The 20,627-nt window shown below is 36.5% G+C and overlaps 1 protein-coding gene across 1 annotated transcript in view; it reads right to left on the bottom strand.

The window, feature by feature from the left end:
* Nucleotides 1-101: 101 nt before the first annotated feature.
* Nucleotides 102-20,627, bottom strand: part of LOC117409664 (5-hydroxytryptamine receptor 4-like) — a 99,535-nt gene continuing 79,009 nt past the window's right edge. The window contains exon 7 of the mRNA XM_058994918.1: nt 102-2,704. Coding sequence (XP_058850901.1) covers nt 2,587-2,704 — 118 coding nt within the window. The 3' untranslated portion in view covers nt 102-2,586. The remainder of the gene's footprint in view (nt 2,705-20,627) is intronic.

Raw genomic sequence — 20,627 nt, 5'->3', positions numbered from 1 at the left:
TTTTTTTTAATATGCATGCACTTTGAAACTAGTAGCTACAAACCAGATTAAGAGTATGGGTATACTATTTAGCATTAATTGCAAACTACATACATTTGTTGGTAGCAAAATGTTTTTCATTTGATTGGAACAATACATTTACTTTCATCCTGACCGTGAATCATATGATCTGGACTGCAATTTACAATTTGCTTCATGTTCAAGTTTCATTTATTCTCTTTAAATGTAAAACTGACAGCAGTACTGGTTGTAAAGTGGAATATATGAAGATATCGACTGTTTCTGAAATGTGTGAGGTTAAGACAATTGTTTACCAAATTAAGATTATATCAAAGAAAGAAATATGCCATTATGCTAATAAATGTCCCCACAAAAGGATGTTAGTGGTGTATTTGGTTTATAAGTAAACAGATATGCAGAACTTGTTAAAGTATTTACAGATGTTGTGAGGACATATTGCAGAATTTTCAGTTGTTTAGATCCTGAATATTCTTGATGGTACTCCAGACATTACTTTTAACATGTGCCTTTAAACACCATATGAAAGTATTGTATTAAAGTAGATATATTTCATATATAAGTATTTTGAAAAATAGCTTAGATCACTGTTTCACAATGACTGGTCCGTGAGGGCCTCCTTGCTGGTTCCTGGGATTGCACTGCAGGGGAAAAAACTGACCCAAGAGAGAGAACTTAGGTGAGTGTAAATTGACATTGTTGGATGTTTATTTTTTGGGATGGGCTGGTCCCTGGCTTCTAAACAACTGAGAAACACTAGCTTGGATGCTTTCAAAATTACAGATACAACATAATGAGAATCATGCGGTTCTGTTTTGTTTATTTACTTTCCAAAGCAGCACTCGCCAATGGAGAGTTTCGAAGGATCTTTTGCACTATCCAGATTTAAAAAAAAAAAAGAGCCAGATTGTTAAGAGTAAGGTCTTTGTTAAAGATCTGCAGTTCCAAAACGTGGTGGAGAAATGTTGCCTTCATCTATTGCTTTCTATATAATAGTCTCTCCTGGTCAGTGCAGCATGGGTACAATTCCAGTACATAAAATACTGTTCACTGGATTTACAGAGTGATTAGCACAAATCTGTGATTACCTATGGTAAAGTTAAGTAGACTCAATATTTGTGCCAATTAAGGTTTGTAAAAAAAAATCCTCAGATTACTGCATCATCACTTTGTTATTTATTTATTTTAAATTTAGTAGTTGCCTTTATTGTTTTATCATTTTCTCCCAATTTAGAATAGCCAATTATTTTTAGGCTCAGCACACCGCTACCACCCCCGCGCTAACTCGGGAGCGGCGAAGACGAGCACACGCTGTCCTCCGAAGCATGTGCCGTCAGCTGACTGCTTTTTTATACTGCAGACCCACCACGCAGCCACCTCATAGCTACAGCATTGGAGGACAACGCAGCTTACAGGCAATCCTGCAGGCACCTGGCCAGACTACAGGGGTCGCTGGTGTGTGGTGAGCCAAGGACACCCCGCCCCCCCCCCCCCCCTCCCCCACCGGCAGGGCTCGGCCAATTGTGCATCGTCCCCTGGGAGCTCCCGTCCTCAGTCAGCAGTGGAATAGCCTGGACTCAAATCGGCGACGTCCAGGCTATAGGGCACATCCTGCTCTCCACGCGGAGCACATTCACCACTCGGGAGCCCCATCACTTTAAGTTTTTGCCAATTAGCCTTGGAGCTGCAAACTTCACATACCCAATGTATATTGGTTTTTGATATACCTGTTTGAAACCAATGCAATTCTAAAGAATTCCTATTGCAATGAAAACTTGTATATATGGTACAAGACTAATAGTATAATCTGCTGAAGAAGCCTATTGTAACATCTGTAGTGGAACTACAAGAACACATTTAATACATTCATGCAATAATGACATTTAATTGCATACATTTTTTTTGTTTTTTGTTAATATGTAGTCTTCTCTTTCAAACTTGCAACATATCCGTATCGTTCTATGTTTCGGTACTATAAAGTGCTTTTGACACAACTCATGGTAATATACATTTATAGGAGCTGCTTTCATTCATTGTTTTTCATGGTTGGTCTTTGTACTGTTCAGGCTGTCCTAATCCCTTGATAAAATGACCACTGAATAACTCTTTGGAAGACATATCAAGAATTAAATGAATACATGATCAATTAAAAAACAAATTGTGAAATGAATGCAGTGGGCCAAAATATCTATGTTAGTCCAGGGCTAAATCCTAGTTCCAAATGTGTCTTCTCCAAATTGTCATTGATACATTGTTCAAACAGATTTAAAACAAAACACTGCAGACTTGCATTATCTTGGTGTACACAATAATCCATTGCAGATAAACATTTGAGCCCCATTAATTTTTTTTAAGTGCTCATTTAACTCGGTTATTATAAAAATATGTTAATTTCAAATATACCCCTTCAGCACAATTGAAAACCAGATTATAAAACAATTAAGCTGTCACATAGTAACAAAAAAATTACCATTGCTCCTTTTCGAAGCTGAACATTTACATTAAAATAAATACAACAGTATAATATTTTTTTATATATATTTATATAATTGCAGCTTCACTTTTGATTCAGTGCTGAAACCCTTCTTTCCTTGGGAACTCTCCGACTGAATCCTGGGATTCCAGATCATTGGAAAGAATCTGCCTTCCATTCTCGCTGTGATGTCGATTGGAAAGGAATGCTAATCTAGGAAAAAAACAGATATCCATAAAATAAGTGAAGCAACTTGTTACTCAAACATGTAATACACATCTATATAACCCCCATATGTAGAACTTTGAAGCAAATAATAGGCAGATAAGAGGATATTATTTAATTAATCCTATGTAATCAATTCATTCATCTGTAGAGGGAGTCTAGTAAAATTGTACCCATCACAGTACTGAATTATAAAAACTAGTCTTACTGTTTTAAGAGTAGAACTAATTTATTATGGAAAGTGTTTTCCATTTGTAGGCAAATAGACTTTCTCCTCTGCACAATGTACAAGTATGTCAGTTAAGTGATAACAGATGCTGACAAAATAATTATATAAACAGATATCAGCTGATGAACAATCCCCTATCCTAATATATTCAACAATTGCTTTGCTTTCATCCAACACCCTATAAATACACCATCACATTTGAATTGTATGAAAGGGTTAAGCAATGTAGCTCAATTTCTTGTTCCTATCATAAGATGACAAATAAGTGTACTGCTTTTTCTGACTAAGCTGTTATAAAAACAGTTAACTGAAACTTTATGGCCTCATTGCCCAACTGTTTCCCTACAAGACGCAGCAGCAGGGGGGTTTTCAAACGCCAGTGTTATTGTATCGAACTTGCAGTATAGTAACGACCGTTTAAGTGATTTTCAAATGAAATTTGTTGTTAAAATCAATCCATTAATGCTTTGAAATTGAGACGACAAGGTCGTTAATGAACGCATTTCTCGTTAAAAAGTGTAATTGTCGCAGGTGAGATAAGGGGAGCTGGTTAATCAAAATGCATGTTAATGAGATCAATAAAAATGTATGGCAGCATAATTCGCTGTTACGGAAACTACTAGCGTACAGGGAGATGGATCCCTCCAGCAAGCAGCAGCCAAATAGAAATGAAATAAAATAATGGGAATATCTATTTTGTGTATAATTTGTAAACTTCTTTTAAAATAGTGCATTTTGTACTGGAGGTCGGGGGGGTAAGCCATCTATGTAGGCTTGGTTTGTAATGTATTTTCTTATGCTGACATCTACTTTTGTATGTATTTTAGTATGTACGATTGTAGGCTATACATACATACGTTTCAAGTGCCATTTGTGTTTGTAGTTGTTAGCTATTATACATGTATACCATGTATATAACACTTCATTATGTATTTATTAAGCTTTTAAAATAGGCATAACGACCGCTTGAAAATGCCCAAATCAATGCTACATACCGATTTGTTGATTAACACTGGAGTTATCATTTATGAACTTTTGAAAATACCCCCCCCTCATCCCGCGCCCCCCCCCCCCCCCCCCCAAAAAGCATAGAAAATCATAATAAAATACATTTGGGATATGTTGAAAACAGCAAATATAAAAAGTGGTTTTAAATGTTTAAAAAATTATTTGTATCAATAAAACAGTTTGAAACAAAAATGTAACAACATTTGAACTTAAAAAATGACAATAAACAATAAAATGCAGTTTGATTGTAAAATAGGAACACAAAGATAAAAAAAGCTATTTTATAAAAATATGTTTTCAATCTTGAATTAAAAGTCCCAGCTTCCCTGACAGAAGAAGGCAGAGCATTCCATAATTTAGGAGCTTTACAAGAAAAGGCCCTTCATCCCATGTTATTTATTTATTCACCCTAGAAATAACCAGCAGCCCTGCATCCTGTGACCTAAGATTGCAGTTTGTATACAGGGCTAATAATTCCTGTAAGTAACTTGGTGCTAATCCATTCAGGGTCTTAAGTTAAAAGTAAAATCTTAAAATAAAATCTAAACTGCACTGGGACAGGAGTAACATGTTCGCTTTTACTGGTTTTAGTTAGAATTCTAGTGGGAGTGTTCTGAATGAGCTGTAAGTGAGGCACCACACATTTTAGGGCACCTTAGGCAAGTGTATTACAATAAATCAAAGATGACCCCCACATTTTTCATTTCTAGTTTTAGTTCCAATGAGAGACTGCTAAAGTAAGTAATCCCACATTTTTTGTTGGTTCTGAGAGCCCACTAGCATAACCTGTGTTATAAGAACTCAGCATTAAAAAAGTTCCAACACTTGAGTTCGGCAAGGCAAGCAGTTAATAACAAACCCAGCAGAAGTATTTCCTGGCTTTATGCCTGAGTATCATCAGCATAAGAATGGGAGTTCACTCCATGTCTACGGATAATGCCACCTAAAGGTAACATATATATAACAAATAAAAAAGAACCTAATATGGAGCCCTGTGGAACACCGCAGACAACTTCAGACAATGCTGATTTCACCTCCCCAACAGAGACGAACTGAAACCTATCGGAAAGATAAGACCTGAACCAAGATAGGACACCTGACAATCCCACTGAGAATTCAAGATTTTATAAAAAAAAAACAAAAAAAAACAAACACCCCCTTTACTTCTATTAACTATAAGGTCATAGCACTATATAGTATTTTAAAATAGTACTTTATATCTTAAACCAATGGGATTAACCCAGGGGTGGCCACTCCTGGTCTTTGTTCCAACCCTCATTTAAATTGTTTAACTGAGCCAATTAAACCTCCATCCACACCCTGAAGTAGGTAATTATACAGTTTTCCCTGTTAAACCTGGAGTAGAATGGACCTCCAGGACTGACTGGACACCCCTGGATTACTGTTATTACAGCTTCTCGAATACAGAAGGGTCGATCATGCTTCGTGGTAGACAATGCAGATGACTTGTAAGTGTGGAGTAGTGGTTAGGGCTCTGGACTCTTGACCACAGGGTTGTGGGTTCAATCCTCGGTGGAGGACACTGCTGTTGTACCCTTGAGCAAGGTACTTTACCTAGATTGCTCCAGTAAAAACCCAGCTGTATAAATGGGTAATTGTATGTAAAAATAATGTGATATCTGTATAATGTGAAATAATGTATAATGTGATATCTTGTAACAATTGTAAGTCGCCCTGGATAAGGGCGTCTGCTAAGAAATAAATAAGAATAATAATAACAAATGAGAGAAATATTCTGAAACTAATGCAACACATTTCCCTTTGCCCATATTACTACATTAAACGATTACATTTTCTAGAAGAATAAGAATTGTTCACTAGACTATGAATCAATTCTTTTGCCACAAGATGGCTCACAAGTACAGGAATAGACAGGGAGTGAGTTGCGACAGATGCAGTGCTAAACAAAATGCCTCAGTAGAGAGCTCAAAGGAAAGAACTGTAAAAAAAAACCAAAAAAAACACATGGCTTAGCCAGTAGGGTTAAAATTAATGTTTTGAAAAAATAAAATGGTTATTAAATTAATTATTGTATTAAAAATGATGGTTATGGCTTTAAAGAGTAGGAAACACAAGCTGTGCTTGTTGCACGTATGTGAGAGATTCTGCATAAACCTGCTAATGTGCTCTGTCAGTGCAATGCCAATGCGTTTATAAAAGCCAGCAGGGCTAGCTTACACTGAGGTGCTCAAGCCTCATATAGTGAATTCAAAACTGTTATTATGAAGGATGGACCAAAAGACACTACAGATGATACAGTTTTGCAAAAAGACTGACTGCATTTTTTTTTTCCCCCATCCCGTTTACTTTTGCTAGCTGTGCTTCTGTATCCATCATTGTAATATGATAGACATTAACCTGTGCCAAGAATGAGGGTGCACAGTACAATTATGTACAACTACCAATATAAATAACTGTATATAAATAAATATATCAAGCAAAAACTGAGGTTAACTTATTTCCACCCATTCAGTCAGTTAGCCCTGACTGTGTTTTGTTATTGCTGGGTCTACAATTGTGTTGCATTTTATGTCATTTTTAACACAAGAAATGCCATTGGGATATCACTATAATATCAGTGCTTACCCCAAAAGAACCCCCCAAGTATTACATTATGAAACATAACAACAAAACAGCTTACAGTATTGTACAATTATTTTATCAATTGATGTTGTGTTGTGAATTTAACCTCCTCAGATTCAGTGTTGTACTGCAAACGATGTCCACTTAAGGAGGCTGTGTGGTCCAGTGGTTAAAGAAACAGGCTTGTAACCAGGAGGTCCTCGGTTCAAATCCCACCTCAGCCACAGACTCATTGTGTGACCCTGAGCAAGTCACTTCACCTCCTTGTGCTCCGTCTTTCGGGTGAGACATAATTTTAAGTGACTCTGCAGCTGATGCATAGTTCACACACCCTAGTCTCTGTAAGTCGACTTGGATAAAGGCGTTTGCTAAATAAAAAAATAATAATAATAAAATATGAGTCACTCAAAATTAATTACCTTGAAACCACTCAAGTTACATAACTATTACCATTTATTTTTAAAACCAAATAATGTATTTAATAATAGACAGTTTTGAAATATATATATATATAAAATGAAAATAAATGTACCAAATAAAATATGCTTCTGTTAACAGGTGCAAACAGTATAAAACAATGGTATATTACTGTACATACCTTATATTATGGCTAAAGTGTTCCCCACACCCTACAGATACTGTGGTGTTGGCATTGCAGGAGCCATACCACATACTGCACACATTTTGAAAAAAAAAAATCACCATGCCATCAAACAGAATACAATGTAATGCTGAATTATTAGCCTACAATTTGTGCATTGCTGTATTAGTAAGTAGCATCAGTAAGTTGATACACGAATCTGGTTCCATCATACAGCACCTATCAGGAGTTCTTTCAGCACAGTGAGATGACCCCCATCTTACCCTAACCTTAAAGCATATTGAGAACTAGGGAAAAATCCATTGGTGCTGTCTTTGTATGCTTCATTCTCAACAGTATAGGACCTTTAGCATTGGTACTCAGTGTGTGATTTGAGCTCACAACCCTGTGGTTAAAGTAGTTGGTCTAGAAAATGCTGACTGACTCAGAGATTACGATTTCCAAGACCAGCTCTGAGTTGATAACCACTAACTGACTGAAATAAAAATGTGATTGAAATACGTACCTATGCCTGTCTGCCTGCAGCAGTCACTGTGTGCTTTGACATGCATCAGTCCTATAAAATATGTTAAGATTATTACCATTATCTCAAAGCATTCTGCATTTATAGCTTCTGACATCTCATTAAAAAATAAAACTCACATTTCCAAAGACAGACACTTTACCTAGAAATGAGATTTCTAAAGGGAACAGACCTACATTAAGAGCCAAAAAAGAAACTATAGCCCCTGATCATTGTCAAAATTTTCTAATTTCTACACATTAGAGATATCCTATGCAGTGGTGATGGTTGGGGATGTCCTCCTATGACTGGGGTCATTTAAATATGTGTTTAGGCATCTGAAAACTCAACATGCATATACCAGCTGGAGTAATGTGTTAATTGACATATAAGTGGAGGGTCTGGGACACACACAGGGAGAAAGCTGTAGGAGCTTTGCGTGACAGCTAGTGGACTGGGCAATCAGGGAACAGCTTCAATGCATGGTGTCCACCAGGGTGAAGCAGTATCCAAAATAGCAGAGGAAAAAATAATACTTGTTGTGGAAACAGTAACCAGAGCTAAATGACAAAGATCATCACAGTAAAGATAACGAAATGAAAGATACCATATGGGAGTTCATTTTGAAGAAACTGGATAAGCCTGGTATGCATGCTTTATTGCCATATATGTTGACATACCGTCAGAGAAGACACTCATAATTTCCACATCATGTTGACGAATATGTACCAGTCTTGATAATAGTTTTGTCAATAGCAATTTCTTATAGTTTTATAGATCTGGCAAATCTGCATTAAATAGATTAAACGTTAAAACCTTCTGTGCAAACATTTAAACTGTCATACAAATTATCATTAAAAAAGTAGACTTGATTTGGTATTTGTAATCATTTATTTTTGTCTCTTGTATTTATTTCACATTTTACATTGGTTTTCACACAACGTTTAACTACCTTGTGAGGTGGTTCAGAGCTGTCATACAATTTGTCAGCTCTGTAGTTGATTCACACAGCCCAACATGCCGCTTCAGTGCAAGCTTTTAGCTGTAACAACTCATCTGTGAGAAAGGGGATTAAAAGAGCCAATCAACTGGCCTGATGGGGATTGTTGGGTCATCACATTATCCAGTGTCATGCTGGCATGTTCAGGTCAAACTATACTAAAACTCATTCCCCATCTTCAATAATAAATCTGTTATTAGAATAAAGTACACTATCTGCAACTGGGACATACAAGGAGGTGCTGTAATAAAGTTAAGAAACAGGAAGGAATTTACTGCAGCATTGTAAAAGAAATAGGTCTAAGAAAGACAAAGAGCCATGCAGTGTTCTTGTAAGATTGGTCCTAATTTATCTAAAAGATATTCAAAAGAATCAGGGTTTGCCATACTGGTCTGAAGAGTTCAGAGTGAGATTGCTGGGTGTTATGAAAGAAGATCAACAAGCTGAACAAGCTGGGACTAAGCTCTCGATAACAGTGACAGAGTGGTCTTACCAAAGCTTTCATCTGGGCTGGGTTTCAAGGCAACCCATGCGGTTAAAAACCATGGGCCAGGAAGCACTGTAACGTAACTATGGTATTATTTACAATTATTTCACAGCCAAAAAAGCTTGCAGCTAAACTAATTAACCTGGATTTCGGTCTTCGCAGATTTGTCAGTAGTTACATGGGACACCTCCAATGAATATCAAATGCTGCTGGAAGTGGTGCTGACACAGACATTCAATAGCCATGTTTGTTGATCAATGGTCACTCTTGGTGTAACTATGATCCATAGTTAACTCATGATTTAAAGCTTTGTGAACAGGGTCTTATACATATCTATGAAATTATAAGTGCACAGGAACCTTAAAAAAATATTTCTAAGAAAAGGACTTTTCATTATATTTGTATTCACTTAGAAAGTCATGCAGAACTATGGCTTCTATAAAAAATACTTTGACATGGTACATGTTAAACTGCATGCATATCTTTTTGTTCTAGTTAAAGGCTGTTGTCAAACTGAATGCAAGTATAGACACTGATCTGTACTCTTTTACAATTAAAGTGTGACTACTAATAACGTATTATAATGTATTGTCATTGTACTCTTCTGTTTTGTTTCCTGAGCACAGCTTAAAAACTTTACATTGACAGGTTCAAAGGGGATAGAAGTCTGAATCCACTTGCTACAGCTAAACTGTTGGAGAATGGGTGAAAAGAATCCTTTCTGATGAAGTAGAGTGCCTGTAAATTAATACTAAACTATTGAATAAGGTAGTAAAGTGATATGGCAGATGCTTAAGGGTTATATTCCTGCAATTCTTAAAGCCACTGTTTGAGAGCATTGTAGTTATTACCAGCAGTGAGGTGTCATAAAAGGCACCAATGGGACACTAAAACTACAAGGCTCGAAAACAGTGATGTTACTATCATTAACATCAATTTTATTATTGTAAATGTTTGAGATGCATAAATTGTTTACCTTAATGGTAAAATATATTTCCCATCTTACTACGCTAAAATAGCCTTTAATTACCTTTTGGGGTTAAACATTTTGAGCTACCATAACTAAGCCCTTTCAAGATTAAACCTGATTCCAAATATGCTTTTTTTGTTTTTGTTTTTAGTTATACAGATAAATTGTATATTTATTATATACAAAGTGAATATAAACAGCAAAACTTATACATTAGTTAAGTTAACTGTGATATTTCAAAGCTATAAATGTTTGCTCTTTAATACAGCTCACATTAAACAAGTTATTTTTCTTCTAAGAATGCCATATTTCTCTAAGCAGTTTATGACTGTCAGACAAAATATTCCATACTGTATGCAGCATCGCTGGTCTCCTTGTCTACCAAGTTTAAATATAATGCAGCACGTTTTCTGAATGTAACACATGTTGCGTATTTACCTGGAATCTTGTCATTTTGATTAGGAGTGTTGATATGTGACACCGCACTTTTTATGTTCCAGTGGAGCCGTCCATAAAATGTGCCATCCAGTCTAATTACACAATCCCTGTTTCAGTGTGGACATAATGCCAAAATCCTCGAATGGCTGCAAAATCTTTCCTATTGTTGCACACAGGCTTCAACAGAGGAATGTGGGTTCAATTATTAACTCAAATGCTGATTCTAGTAGTACACAATAATGTTTCTTAAAACCTAACATAACAGTACAGTGTATTGGGTGTCTCTAAAGATAACAATCCGAACAAACTCTGTAAATTCCTTTTGATTTCCAAAAGAAACTGGAAGAATACACATTGTATAACTCTTGTTGTCTTTCATGTTAAAGTCATCTTTGTTGACTTATCAACACAAGTAAATATATTTAATCCATGGACTACAATTTGAATCTTTTCTGCATCAGACACTACTGAAACCATTTTATAAAAACAAAAAAAGCCTTTACATTTGCAAAATAGACAAAAAAACCACAGAAAAGCTGTTGAGATATTCAGTCACAATTACAGACTGCTACTGTATATAATGTGTTAGACTGTAGACCCTTAAAACTATTAGCATGAGAATGGTCTAACTCTACACTCACTGTTATCACACATTGGGGGAGTTTCCATGTGTGTTCTAATTTTTCTCAAGACATTGTGCTCGAGCCACATGAAAAATGACCCTATACATTTTGGGTTTCCATTGGCTCAGTTTATTTTACTTCAGAAGACCCTCTTTTCACCTGACGTAATGCAAATGAAAGAGGAAAGGAGCCACGTGTAGCATTCTCGTGCTGTTTTCTCAGGAAAATGTGGTTTCCATGCACAGAGAACAGATACAAGAGAGAATCTCACCTGGAAATCCATGGTTGTCAGGTGACATCTTGTTTGAGTGAAACTCTAAAGCACAGTGTGAAGCTCATGTAATAAAGCTGTGATTTGTAAATGCATCGTGCCTGGTTGTTTAATAATGTGTTTTACTGCTCTTGCCCAAATTGTTTTTCAAATGTCCATTGGTGGGGTGGCTTATCGTTAGTAGTAAATAATATTTCAAATAATTTATCACCGACTTAATTAAAGATTTAAAGAAAAAATTAACCGCAAGGTATATAATGAAACTGTCCAAGCCAGAGTGAACGTTGACATCTTTTATGAATTCCCATCAGATCCCAAACAGCTTTAAACATTGGAACAGCTTTAAACATTTTTTTATTTTCTTACTTTTTTTTTTTTATAAATACAGGCTTCTGTTTAATAATTTCTGTTCTGTTCCACATGTTTACTATTACCACTGTCAATTACATACAAGACTAGAGAGTTAAATATAAGGTTGCATTTTTGTTAAATGTAAAAGACTAATAATATAACTGTTGCTAATTTGAAAATGTAAAGGCTTCTATTCTCTGAATACAGATTGTATTACCATTTGGATGAAAAATTAAGATGAATAATGAATGTATCTCATGTGGTTTCTCTACATCTGGAAAAACAATCAGGACTGAAGGGGTTAATCCTTGTGTTTATTGTACTTTGCCAGATAGAGAGTAATTGAAATTCTAGTCAAGCTCAGCCTGCTTCTTATAGTATGGCACATATTTGATCCTGATCAGGATCTACAAGCTCGTTGCAGTTACATTTGCTCGTTACATTTGCGCGGTGACTCACATTCATACAAACTAGCTGCAGCTGATAGCTGAAATCGAAAGACTATGAAAAAGTTTAAAAGCCTGATGGGCGCTGGTCACCTAAATCTGTTAAAACGATTTAAACCTGTTTAAACCCATCAGCAACATATTTGTGTTACATTACATATACTACTTATTATTAACAATAATATTGTATGCAAGACTTGGATTCAGATTTGAAAAACGTTGGGGGGTCATCTTTGATCCTGATCTCTCATTTGAGACTCATATTAGGGAAGTTACTAAAGTATCTTTTTACCATTTGAGAAATACAGCCAAACTTAGACTAGTTATTTATGTATCTGATGTCAAGAGACTAATGCATGCCTTTGTTTCATCTAGAATTGATTATTGTAATGCACTTTTTTTCTGGTGTCCCAAAACGTGTGGTATCCCACTTGCAGCTTGTTCAGAATACCGTCGCTAGAATTCTGACTAAAACCATAAAAAGTGAACATATTATGACACTGTTTTGGCCTCTTTACACTGGCTCCCTGTGCAGTATAGAATTGATATTAAGATTTTGCTGTTAACTTACAAGGCCCTGAATGGATTAGCACCTAGTTAGTTACTGACCCTGTATCTTCCAAACCGCACTCTGAGATCACAGGATGCGGGGCTGCTGGTTATTCCTAGGGTCAACAAAAGCAACACGGGAGGTAGGGCTTTTTCTTGTAGAGCTCCTAAATTATGGAATGCTTTTGTTTGTCATGGAAGCTGGGACTGTTACAGTTTTCAAGTCAAGACTAAAAATGCACTTTTATAAAATGGCTTTCTTATCTTAGTAGGTTTAAATGTAACTTTAAAATTGCTGCTTTTGTATTACGTGTATACTGTTATTTAAATATGTTATTTAAATGGTCTGATTATGGCAGCATGTGTGACATGCTATACAAATGTATTGTGGTTTGTTCTTTTTTTCTGCTATGTACTGTACCATGCTTTGTAATACTTTTGTATAAAAAGTACGATATAAGTGCAATAAATAAATAAATAAATAAAATAAATACAGTTCCGGAATGGCCCTGCCCATTTTAAAATCTAAATTCTTCATACACCTACAGAAGCATTAATTGAGTATCAGAATAGCAAGATCCAAACTCTATCTTAACTCAGCACAGTGGTATAGAACACCTGTGATCCCCTCTACATTGTGATCCCCTCTACATTTAGCATTGCCTTGATGCAGCATTTAATTTTGGACTCTTACTGATTCTTACTGGGTGAAATGTAAACTTTAACCCACATTTCTAGATAAATATCCATCTGATTTCCTTTTTTTTAAACAGTTTTACATGCCAAGACTACTTTTTTTTTAAACCCACAGTACAAATAAATCAACCTACTATTAAAAATAACATACCCTGTTTTACTTTTACTTCATGACATTCATGAAAAGTCCTTTTCATATACCAAAAAACGATTTCTTATCTACTACATCTTATTTGAATAGTCAGCTAGACGTCTATTTGTTACAGTCTATTTCACATTATTTAATAACTGGGATTTGCATCATTATGATCTTTCCATTAGAATGTCCTTGGGTCTAGAAGGATTCTGCAATGCAATCGAGATCTACGCATGCTCTGACATAACACGCTGCGTCCATCTAATGCAAATAATACAAGCAAGCAATCCGCTATTATTTGGCAGTTACCTACTAGTGATCAAAAAAGATCAAACAGCTGGTCTTGTGGCACTGTACATTAGCATTTGGCATTTCAGTGCCAGCTAAATTAAATACACACGCATGAGCCAATTATCACATTCACCTGGAGCACTGCTTTGATGACTGCTGCTGCTATTCAACTGGATCATTCCTTTAATAAATATACAGTACGTGCTATTGAACTTGTGTTGTATTTTGTATCACAAAATGTGCAATTAAATGGTCAGGATAGTTATGTTTCTTACTCTGTTCGTAGTTGCTTAGCCAGGTAAGTCTTTAGTGGACCATATGTAATTCAGTTCGGGTGTGAAGATATTAGTGATCTTTGCTCTTCTGCATATCCCACATATTTTATTTGGCTTAAACATATTAGTGCAATAACAAAATCTAGCCCCCACGTGGAACAGTGAATTATGAATGTACTGCATGTGCACTGTTTAATCAAATGTGTGTTATCACTATATAATTATTATTTATTTCTTAGCAGATGCCCTTATCCAGGGTGACTTACAATTGTTACAAGATATCACATTATTTTAACATACAATTACATTATTTTTTACACATTATTTTTACATACAATTACCCATTCATACAGTTGGGTTTTTACTAGAGCAATCTAGGTAAAGTACCTTGCTCAAGGGTACAGCAGCAGTAGTGTCCCCCACCTGGGACTGAACCCACGATCCTCAGGTCAAGAGTCCAGAGCCCTAACCACTACTCCACACTGATGCCCTGTATAACATGCAGAATCATTCTCCGGAGACCCACATAATCTACGGGAGGAATCAATGTCAAGTTTCATCACAGTTGGAGAAGTTAAATGAATACATGAGTCTGACATGCTGTATGTACAGAGCGTATGTGCAGGCACCTCCACTATATCCTTATCGCCAGGGATTTTCATCCCCAGTGTGGATAATAAGTTTCACTTTAAAAGGAGCTGCTGTTTATTTTCTAAAGAAAATAGTTCATATAAAAAAAAAAAAAACTGAATGGCAAAGCATAAGAGGAAGCTTTGTACTAAAAACCACTGGTATTATAGGGTAGCCTAGAGCTTCAGCAGTATTCAGTGTCAGCACCAAGGGGGGGCCTCAGGAGGCTGTGCACCCCCCAGTTCAGATCTAGTGCCCCCCAGCTCAGATCCCATATTGACATAAAAATATATGTGGCAAATCATAAATAAAAGTAAAGTTAAACACAACAGATTAACGATAATATGTGTTAGTTCCTGACAATTCCTAAGGTTATATATGTTGTATAAATTGGTAACCCTCCATTATCAACCCCCTTTTGTTTAGTGTCATTTCCTCTGCAGGTCATTTGTTTATTTGTTTATTTATTTATTTATGCAACTGCTAATTTGCAGCTGATATGTTAATTAATAACTTGTCTAAGGGAATCTGACTTATTTACGAGAGCTTATACATTTATAGATGCAAGATTGTACAGTCAGTTGAAAGTAAGCATTATATGTGTACAAGCATTACTTTTAGAGTAGTTTGGTGTGTGTCGATATTTGTTTATTGCACTCCCTTTGGGCCGGCGCACTGTACTAATTATATGCATTTTACTTGTAGCTCAGAAGTAAGGGTTGCTAATACGTGAATAAGAAAAACGATTTCAGAAACAAATGTGGCCTTCAGTATAGTGTGGCACTAAGAGTAATTAGTGCTGTTTGGGTATTGCATAATATCGCATGGTAATAGTATATAGTAATAGTATATATTTATTTATGTATTTATTTATTTGTGGTCATAGTGAAGTGTAACATGTAATAATGGTGAATGCAAGTTATTTGACTTGGGAGTCCTTTTCCATAATGTGCTGCCATAGAATAACTTAGTGCCCCCTCGTAGCGCACACTTTGCCGCTGGGCCTGGCAAAATTGCTTTTGCTGCTATAAGAGTAGATAAAAGTTAATAATGCCGTGTGCTCATTTAAATTGCTTCAACAAAGCATTTTTTTTTTGAGAATGAAAGTTAGCCGAATGTGTTAGTCACAATGATCAAGTGACATTTTGCACATTTATGTAAGAAACAACTGCAGTAAAAAAAAAAGCATTAACTAGTTTTCTCTAGTTTACTTTCTTTGAAATACATTTCTATTTCTTTACTATAGAACCACCGGCTGCTAATCTTTTTTACAGTGTAGATGCTGTGACTAATTCCATTGTAGCCTGTGGAAATGTCCTTGTATCCCAATATACAGGAGGGTAGTGTATATCCCTAAATAGATTACAGTCCCACATCAAACATCAAACATATGCAAACCATTATCAGAAAAATTAATTAATTACATATCATTGGGGATTGAACTATGACTTTGCTATGGCTCCAAAGCTTCACTTAACACGGAAGGAAACATGTATATTGTATACCACATGGTTAAATTTGACCCACATACTTTTCTTTTCTTTTTTTTTTAATGAAAGAGTTTTTCAACACTTTAATGACAGACCATATTGTTCTCATCTGGTTCAATACCACACAAGGTATATAAAATCCTGACTGAGCCACATGGCCTAAGGAGATGAGACAGTCTGGGGCCCAGCAGGACAGTTTTACTACCTGTGTTTAATATTAGCTTGGTGTAACCCTTGGACACATACTAGAGGGGTGCTCTCTTTAATGTTTCTCTTTTTATTATGCATCCCCTGAGATGCCCCCAAACGTTGTTCGTTTAGCCCTTCGAGGGCCAGGTTAGGAGTTTGATGTATTGCACACACTGCAGTATTGTCCAACAACAATAGTGATTTACATAGTGAAAAATGAGAGCGAAATGAAAGCCTCCAGTTGCCTCTCTGTAGTGCTGTGGATTCCTAAGTGTCTAGCTAGCACCGTCTAGCTAGCAGTAAAGCTGGGAATTCCTCAGCCGACTCCTAGCATAGCTGGGCCAAGATCTCAACAAAGATACAGTATTATTCTATCATCAGCTGCCCCTCTTTTGGTCTGATAATAATATATAGGATTTAGGCTAAGGATGTGAGCGGGGCCAAATACAACTGTGTAGGCTGGAATGCACCAGAAGCAGTTTATACACGCTTTCCTAACTTAAAAATATAAATTCTATTTTTGATTACATTTCTACTGGTGTTGCATTCCAAGGTCAAATGCAAGCATACAGTAAATGCAAGTTACATCAGTGCATTAAGGGGTAAATGTAAGTATAGGCGTAGTGCAAATAATTGCGGATGCAAAATTCAAATTGCATTGCAGCCAGACAATTATTTTGCAATACACCCTATGTAAGCTTAAGAGCAATGCAAAGTACTCAACACGCACAAATAATGATCTGCAATTATGATAATGAGGATGATGAGCTCAATGAGCACATCGCTCTATTTAGTGGCCGCACTTGCAGCCCAGCGGTGATGGAAACACATAAAAACATTACATACTGTAGTTCAAAAAATAAACTTCAATGCACTTAGTAGTAGCAGAAACATTTAACAAGTACCATGAAAAACGGTGTATAAGTCGTACCGGTGTGTAAATGACTTTTTCGACTTGAAAAAAGAAACAAGAACCAGGGGTCACAAATGGAGATTAGACAAAGGGGTATTCAGAACAGAAAATAGGAGGCCTTTTTTTACACAGAGAATTGTGAGGGTCTGGAACCAACTCCCCAGTAATGTTGTTGAAGCTGACACCCTGGGATCTTTCAAGAAGCTGCTTGATGAGATCCTGGGATCAATAAGCTACTAACAACAAAACAAGCAAGATGGGCCAAATGGCCTCCTCTAATTTGTAAACTTATGTTCTTATGTTCTCTTATGTTCTACCTCTATTTTAATTGTAAATGTAGCAAAATGTCACACATTTTTGCATCTATCTGGAAAACTGCTAATGCAGTTGTAATGAAACTTGGTGTTAACATTATTTAGTAAAGGGTATTGACAATATCAGGTTCTGAGGATATATGGGGGTGTTTGTCTGTCCGTACATCTGTCCAGCCAAATGTTGCACTTACAGTACTGTGCAAAAGTTTTAGACAGGTGTGAAAAAATGCTGTAAAGTAAGAATGCTTTCAAATCCATATTTGGTGTGACCACCCTTTGCCTTCAAAACAGCATCAATTCTTCTAGGTACACTTGCACAAAGTCAGGGATTTTGTAGGCATATAGTCAGGTGCATGATTAAACAATTATACCAAACAGGTGCTAATGATCATGAAACACAATCATTAACTGAAACAGAAACAGCTGTGTAGGAGGAATAAAACTGGGTGAGGAACAGCCAAACTCAGCTAACAAGGTGAGGTTGCTGAAGACAGTTTACTGCAAGACTGAGCACAGCAACAAGACACAAGGTAGTTATACTGCATCAGCAAGGTCTCTCCCAGGCAGAAATTTCAAGGCAGACAGGGGTTTCCAGATGTGCTGTCCAAGCTCTTTTGAAGAAGCACAAAGAAACGGGCAACGCTGAGGACCGTAGACGCAGTGGTCGGCCAAGGAAACTTACTGCAGCGGATGAAAGACACATCATGCTTACTTCCCTTCGCAATCGGAAGATGTCCAGCAGTGCCATCAGCTCAGAATTGGCAGAAAACAGTGGGACCCTGGTACACCCATCTACTGTCCGGAGAAGTCTGGTCAGAAGTGGCCTTCATGGAAGACTTGCGGCCAAAAAGCCATACCTCCGACGTGGAAACAAGGCCAAGCGACTCAACTATGCACGAAAACACTGGAACTGGGGTGCAGAAAAATGGCAGCAGGTGCTCTGGACTGATGAGTCCAAATTTGAAATATTTGGCTGTAGCAGAAGGCAGTTTGTTCGCCGAAGGGCTGGAGAGCGGTACACGAATGAGTGTCTGCAGGCAACAGTGAAGCATGGTGGAGGTTCCTTGCAAGTTTGGGGCTGCATTTCTGCAAATGGAGTTGGGGATTTGGTCAGAATTAATGGTCTCCTCAATGCTGAGAAGTACAGGCAGATACTTATCCATCATGCAGTACCATCAGGGTGGCATCTGATTGGCCCCAAATTTATTCTGCAGCATGACAACGACCCCAAACATACAGCGAAAGTCATTAAGAACTATCTTCAGTGTAAAGAAGAACAAGGAGTCCTGGAAGTGATGGTATGGCCCCCACAGAGCCCTGATCTCAACATCATCGAGTCTGTCTGGGATTACATGAAGAGAGAGAAGCAACTGAGGCTGCCTAAATCCACAGAAGAACTGTGGTTAGTTCTCCAAGATGTTTGGGCCAACCTACCTGCCGAGTTCCTTCAAAAACTGTGTGCAAGTGTACCTAGAAGAATTGATGCTGTTTTGAAGGCAAAGGGTAGTCACACCAAATATTGATTTGATGTAGATTTTTCTTCTGTTCACTCACTTTGCATTTTGTTAATTGATAAATATAAACTATTAACATGTCTATTTTTGAAAGCATTCTTACTTTACAACATTTTTTCACACCTGCCTAAAACTTTTGCACAGTACTGTACATTTTTGTATACCGTATATCCGGTGATTATCAAATTGTGATTAAACATGTCACTGCTCATTTTTATTCTATACTCTTCTGTGCCTACTGTTGATATATATGTTGTGGTCATCAACTTTTTCATCATACTGATAGCTCTGATTTTGAATTTACCGCTGTGGCGAGGGATGTATGTTACAAACAATTTATTTATAGTATAGTGTTCATTTCCAACTGGACAATTAGCTACTTCAGCAGAATTGAAATGTTCCTAGAGGCACTGAAGTGGCAAAACAGTATTCTGTACTGCCTCCTTGTCATTTGTGTTAAACACACTGTACAATCTTAACTAGATTTTATAAAAAAGTTTAAAACTAAATTACATTTAAACAACTTTGAAAAGTTTATTGTGCTAAACCTTTGAGATATAAGACTACACACTAAATTACAAATACATATGTTTTATTCTGGTTGATTATGAAGTATAAAAAAAAAAAAAAAAAGCATGTCTGTCCTAACATTGCAGACCCTTGTGCTCAGTATAAAATGTCTGTATTTCGTTTGTCTTACTCCTCACTAATCCAATGAAATGAAATCTCTATAGTTACATTTTCAGCAAAAACTCCCTCTATACAAACAAACAACTGTGAAATCTGTAAACTCAACAAGAAAAAAAGATGGTTTTGATTAAAAAACAAGAACAATGTACAGTAAACACAAACTATTGTTAATAAAGGAAATTCCACAGTTTAACAGGCTAGTTTAATCCCCTTTGACCAAACTGTGCATGTAGTTCATATTCTAAAAAGATGTAGTGGGGAAATATGACAAATCGGAGACAAAACTATGGTTACATGTGGTAATATAGCCTACAAAATGACAGACAGCATGCACAGTGAACACAAATACACAGCTTTACTCTGGTTACGAATAAAGACCTATGATTTTATTGTACCTAACTGTGCTGCAACACAATCTGTCATAAACGTTCCTCCGACCAAGCCCATATTTCTGGAACAAGCACTTTAAGATAACTGAGTATAGTCTGTTTCGGTCTACGCAATTCATATTTAATTTAGTCATTCAAGCACTGTAAACAGAACAGATATCAAAGTGCAATATGCAGCACATAAATACCTTAGCTACAGCTGGGACCAGTACTGAAGTCTAGATTACTACTACTAAATGTTAACCCTAGACATTCAAGCTAAACTCATTTATCATTTGCTTTGCTGTTATTTGAGCAGTTTATTT

This window comes from Acipenser ruthenus, chromosome 2 (assembly GCF_902713425.1).
Source record: "Acipenser ruthenus chromosome 2, fAciRut3.2 maternal haplotype, whole genome shotgun sequence".
NCBI classification, from domain to species: Eukaryota; Metazoa; Chordata; class Actinopteri; order Acipenseriformes; family Acipenseridae; genus Acipenser; species Acipenser ruthenus.
This window is presented reverse-complemented; position numbering and strand designations above follow the sequence as displayed.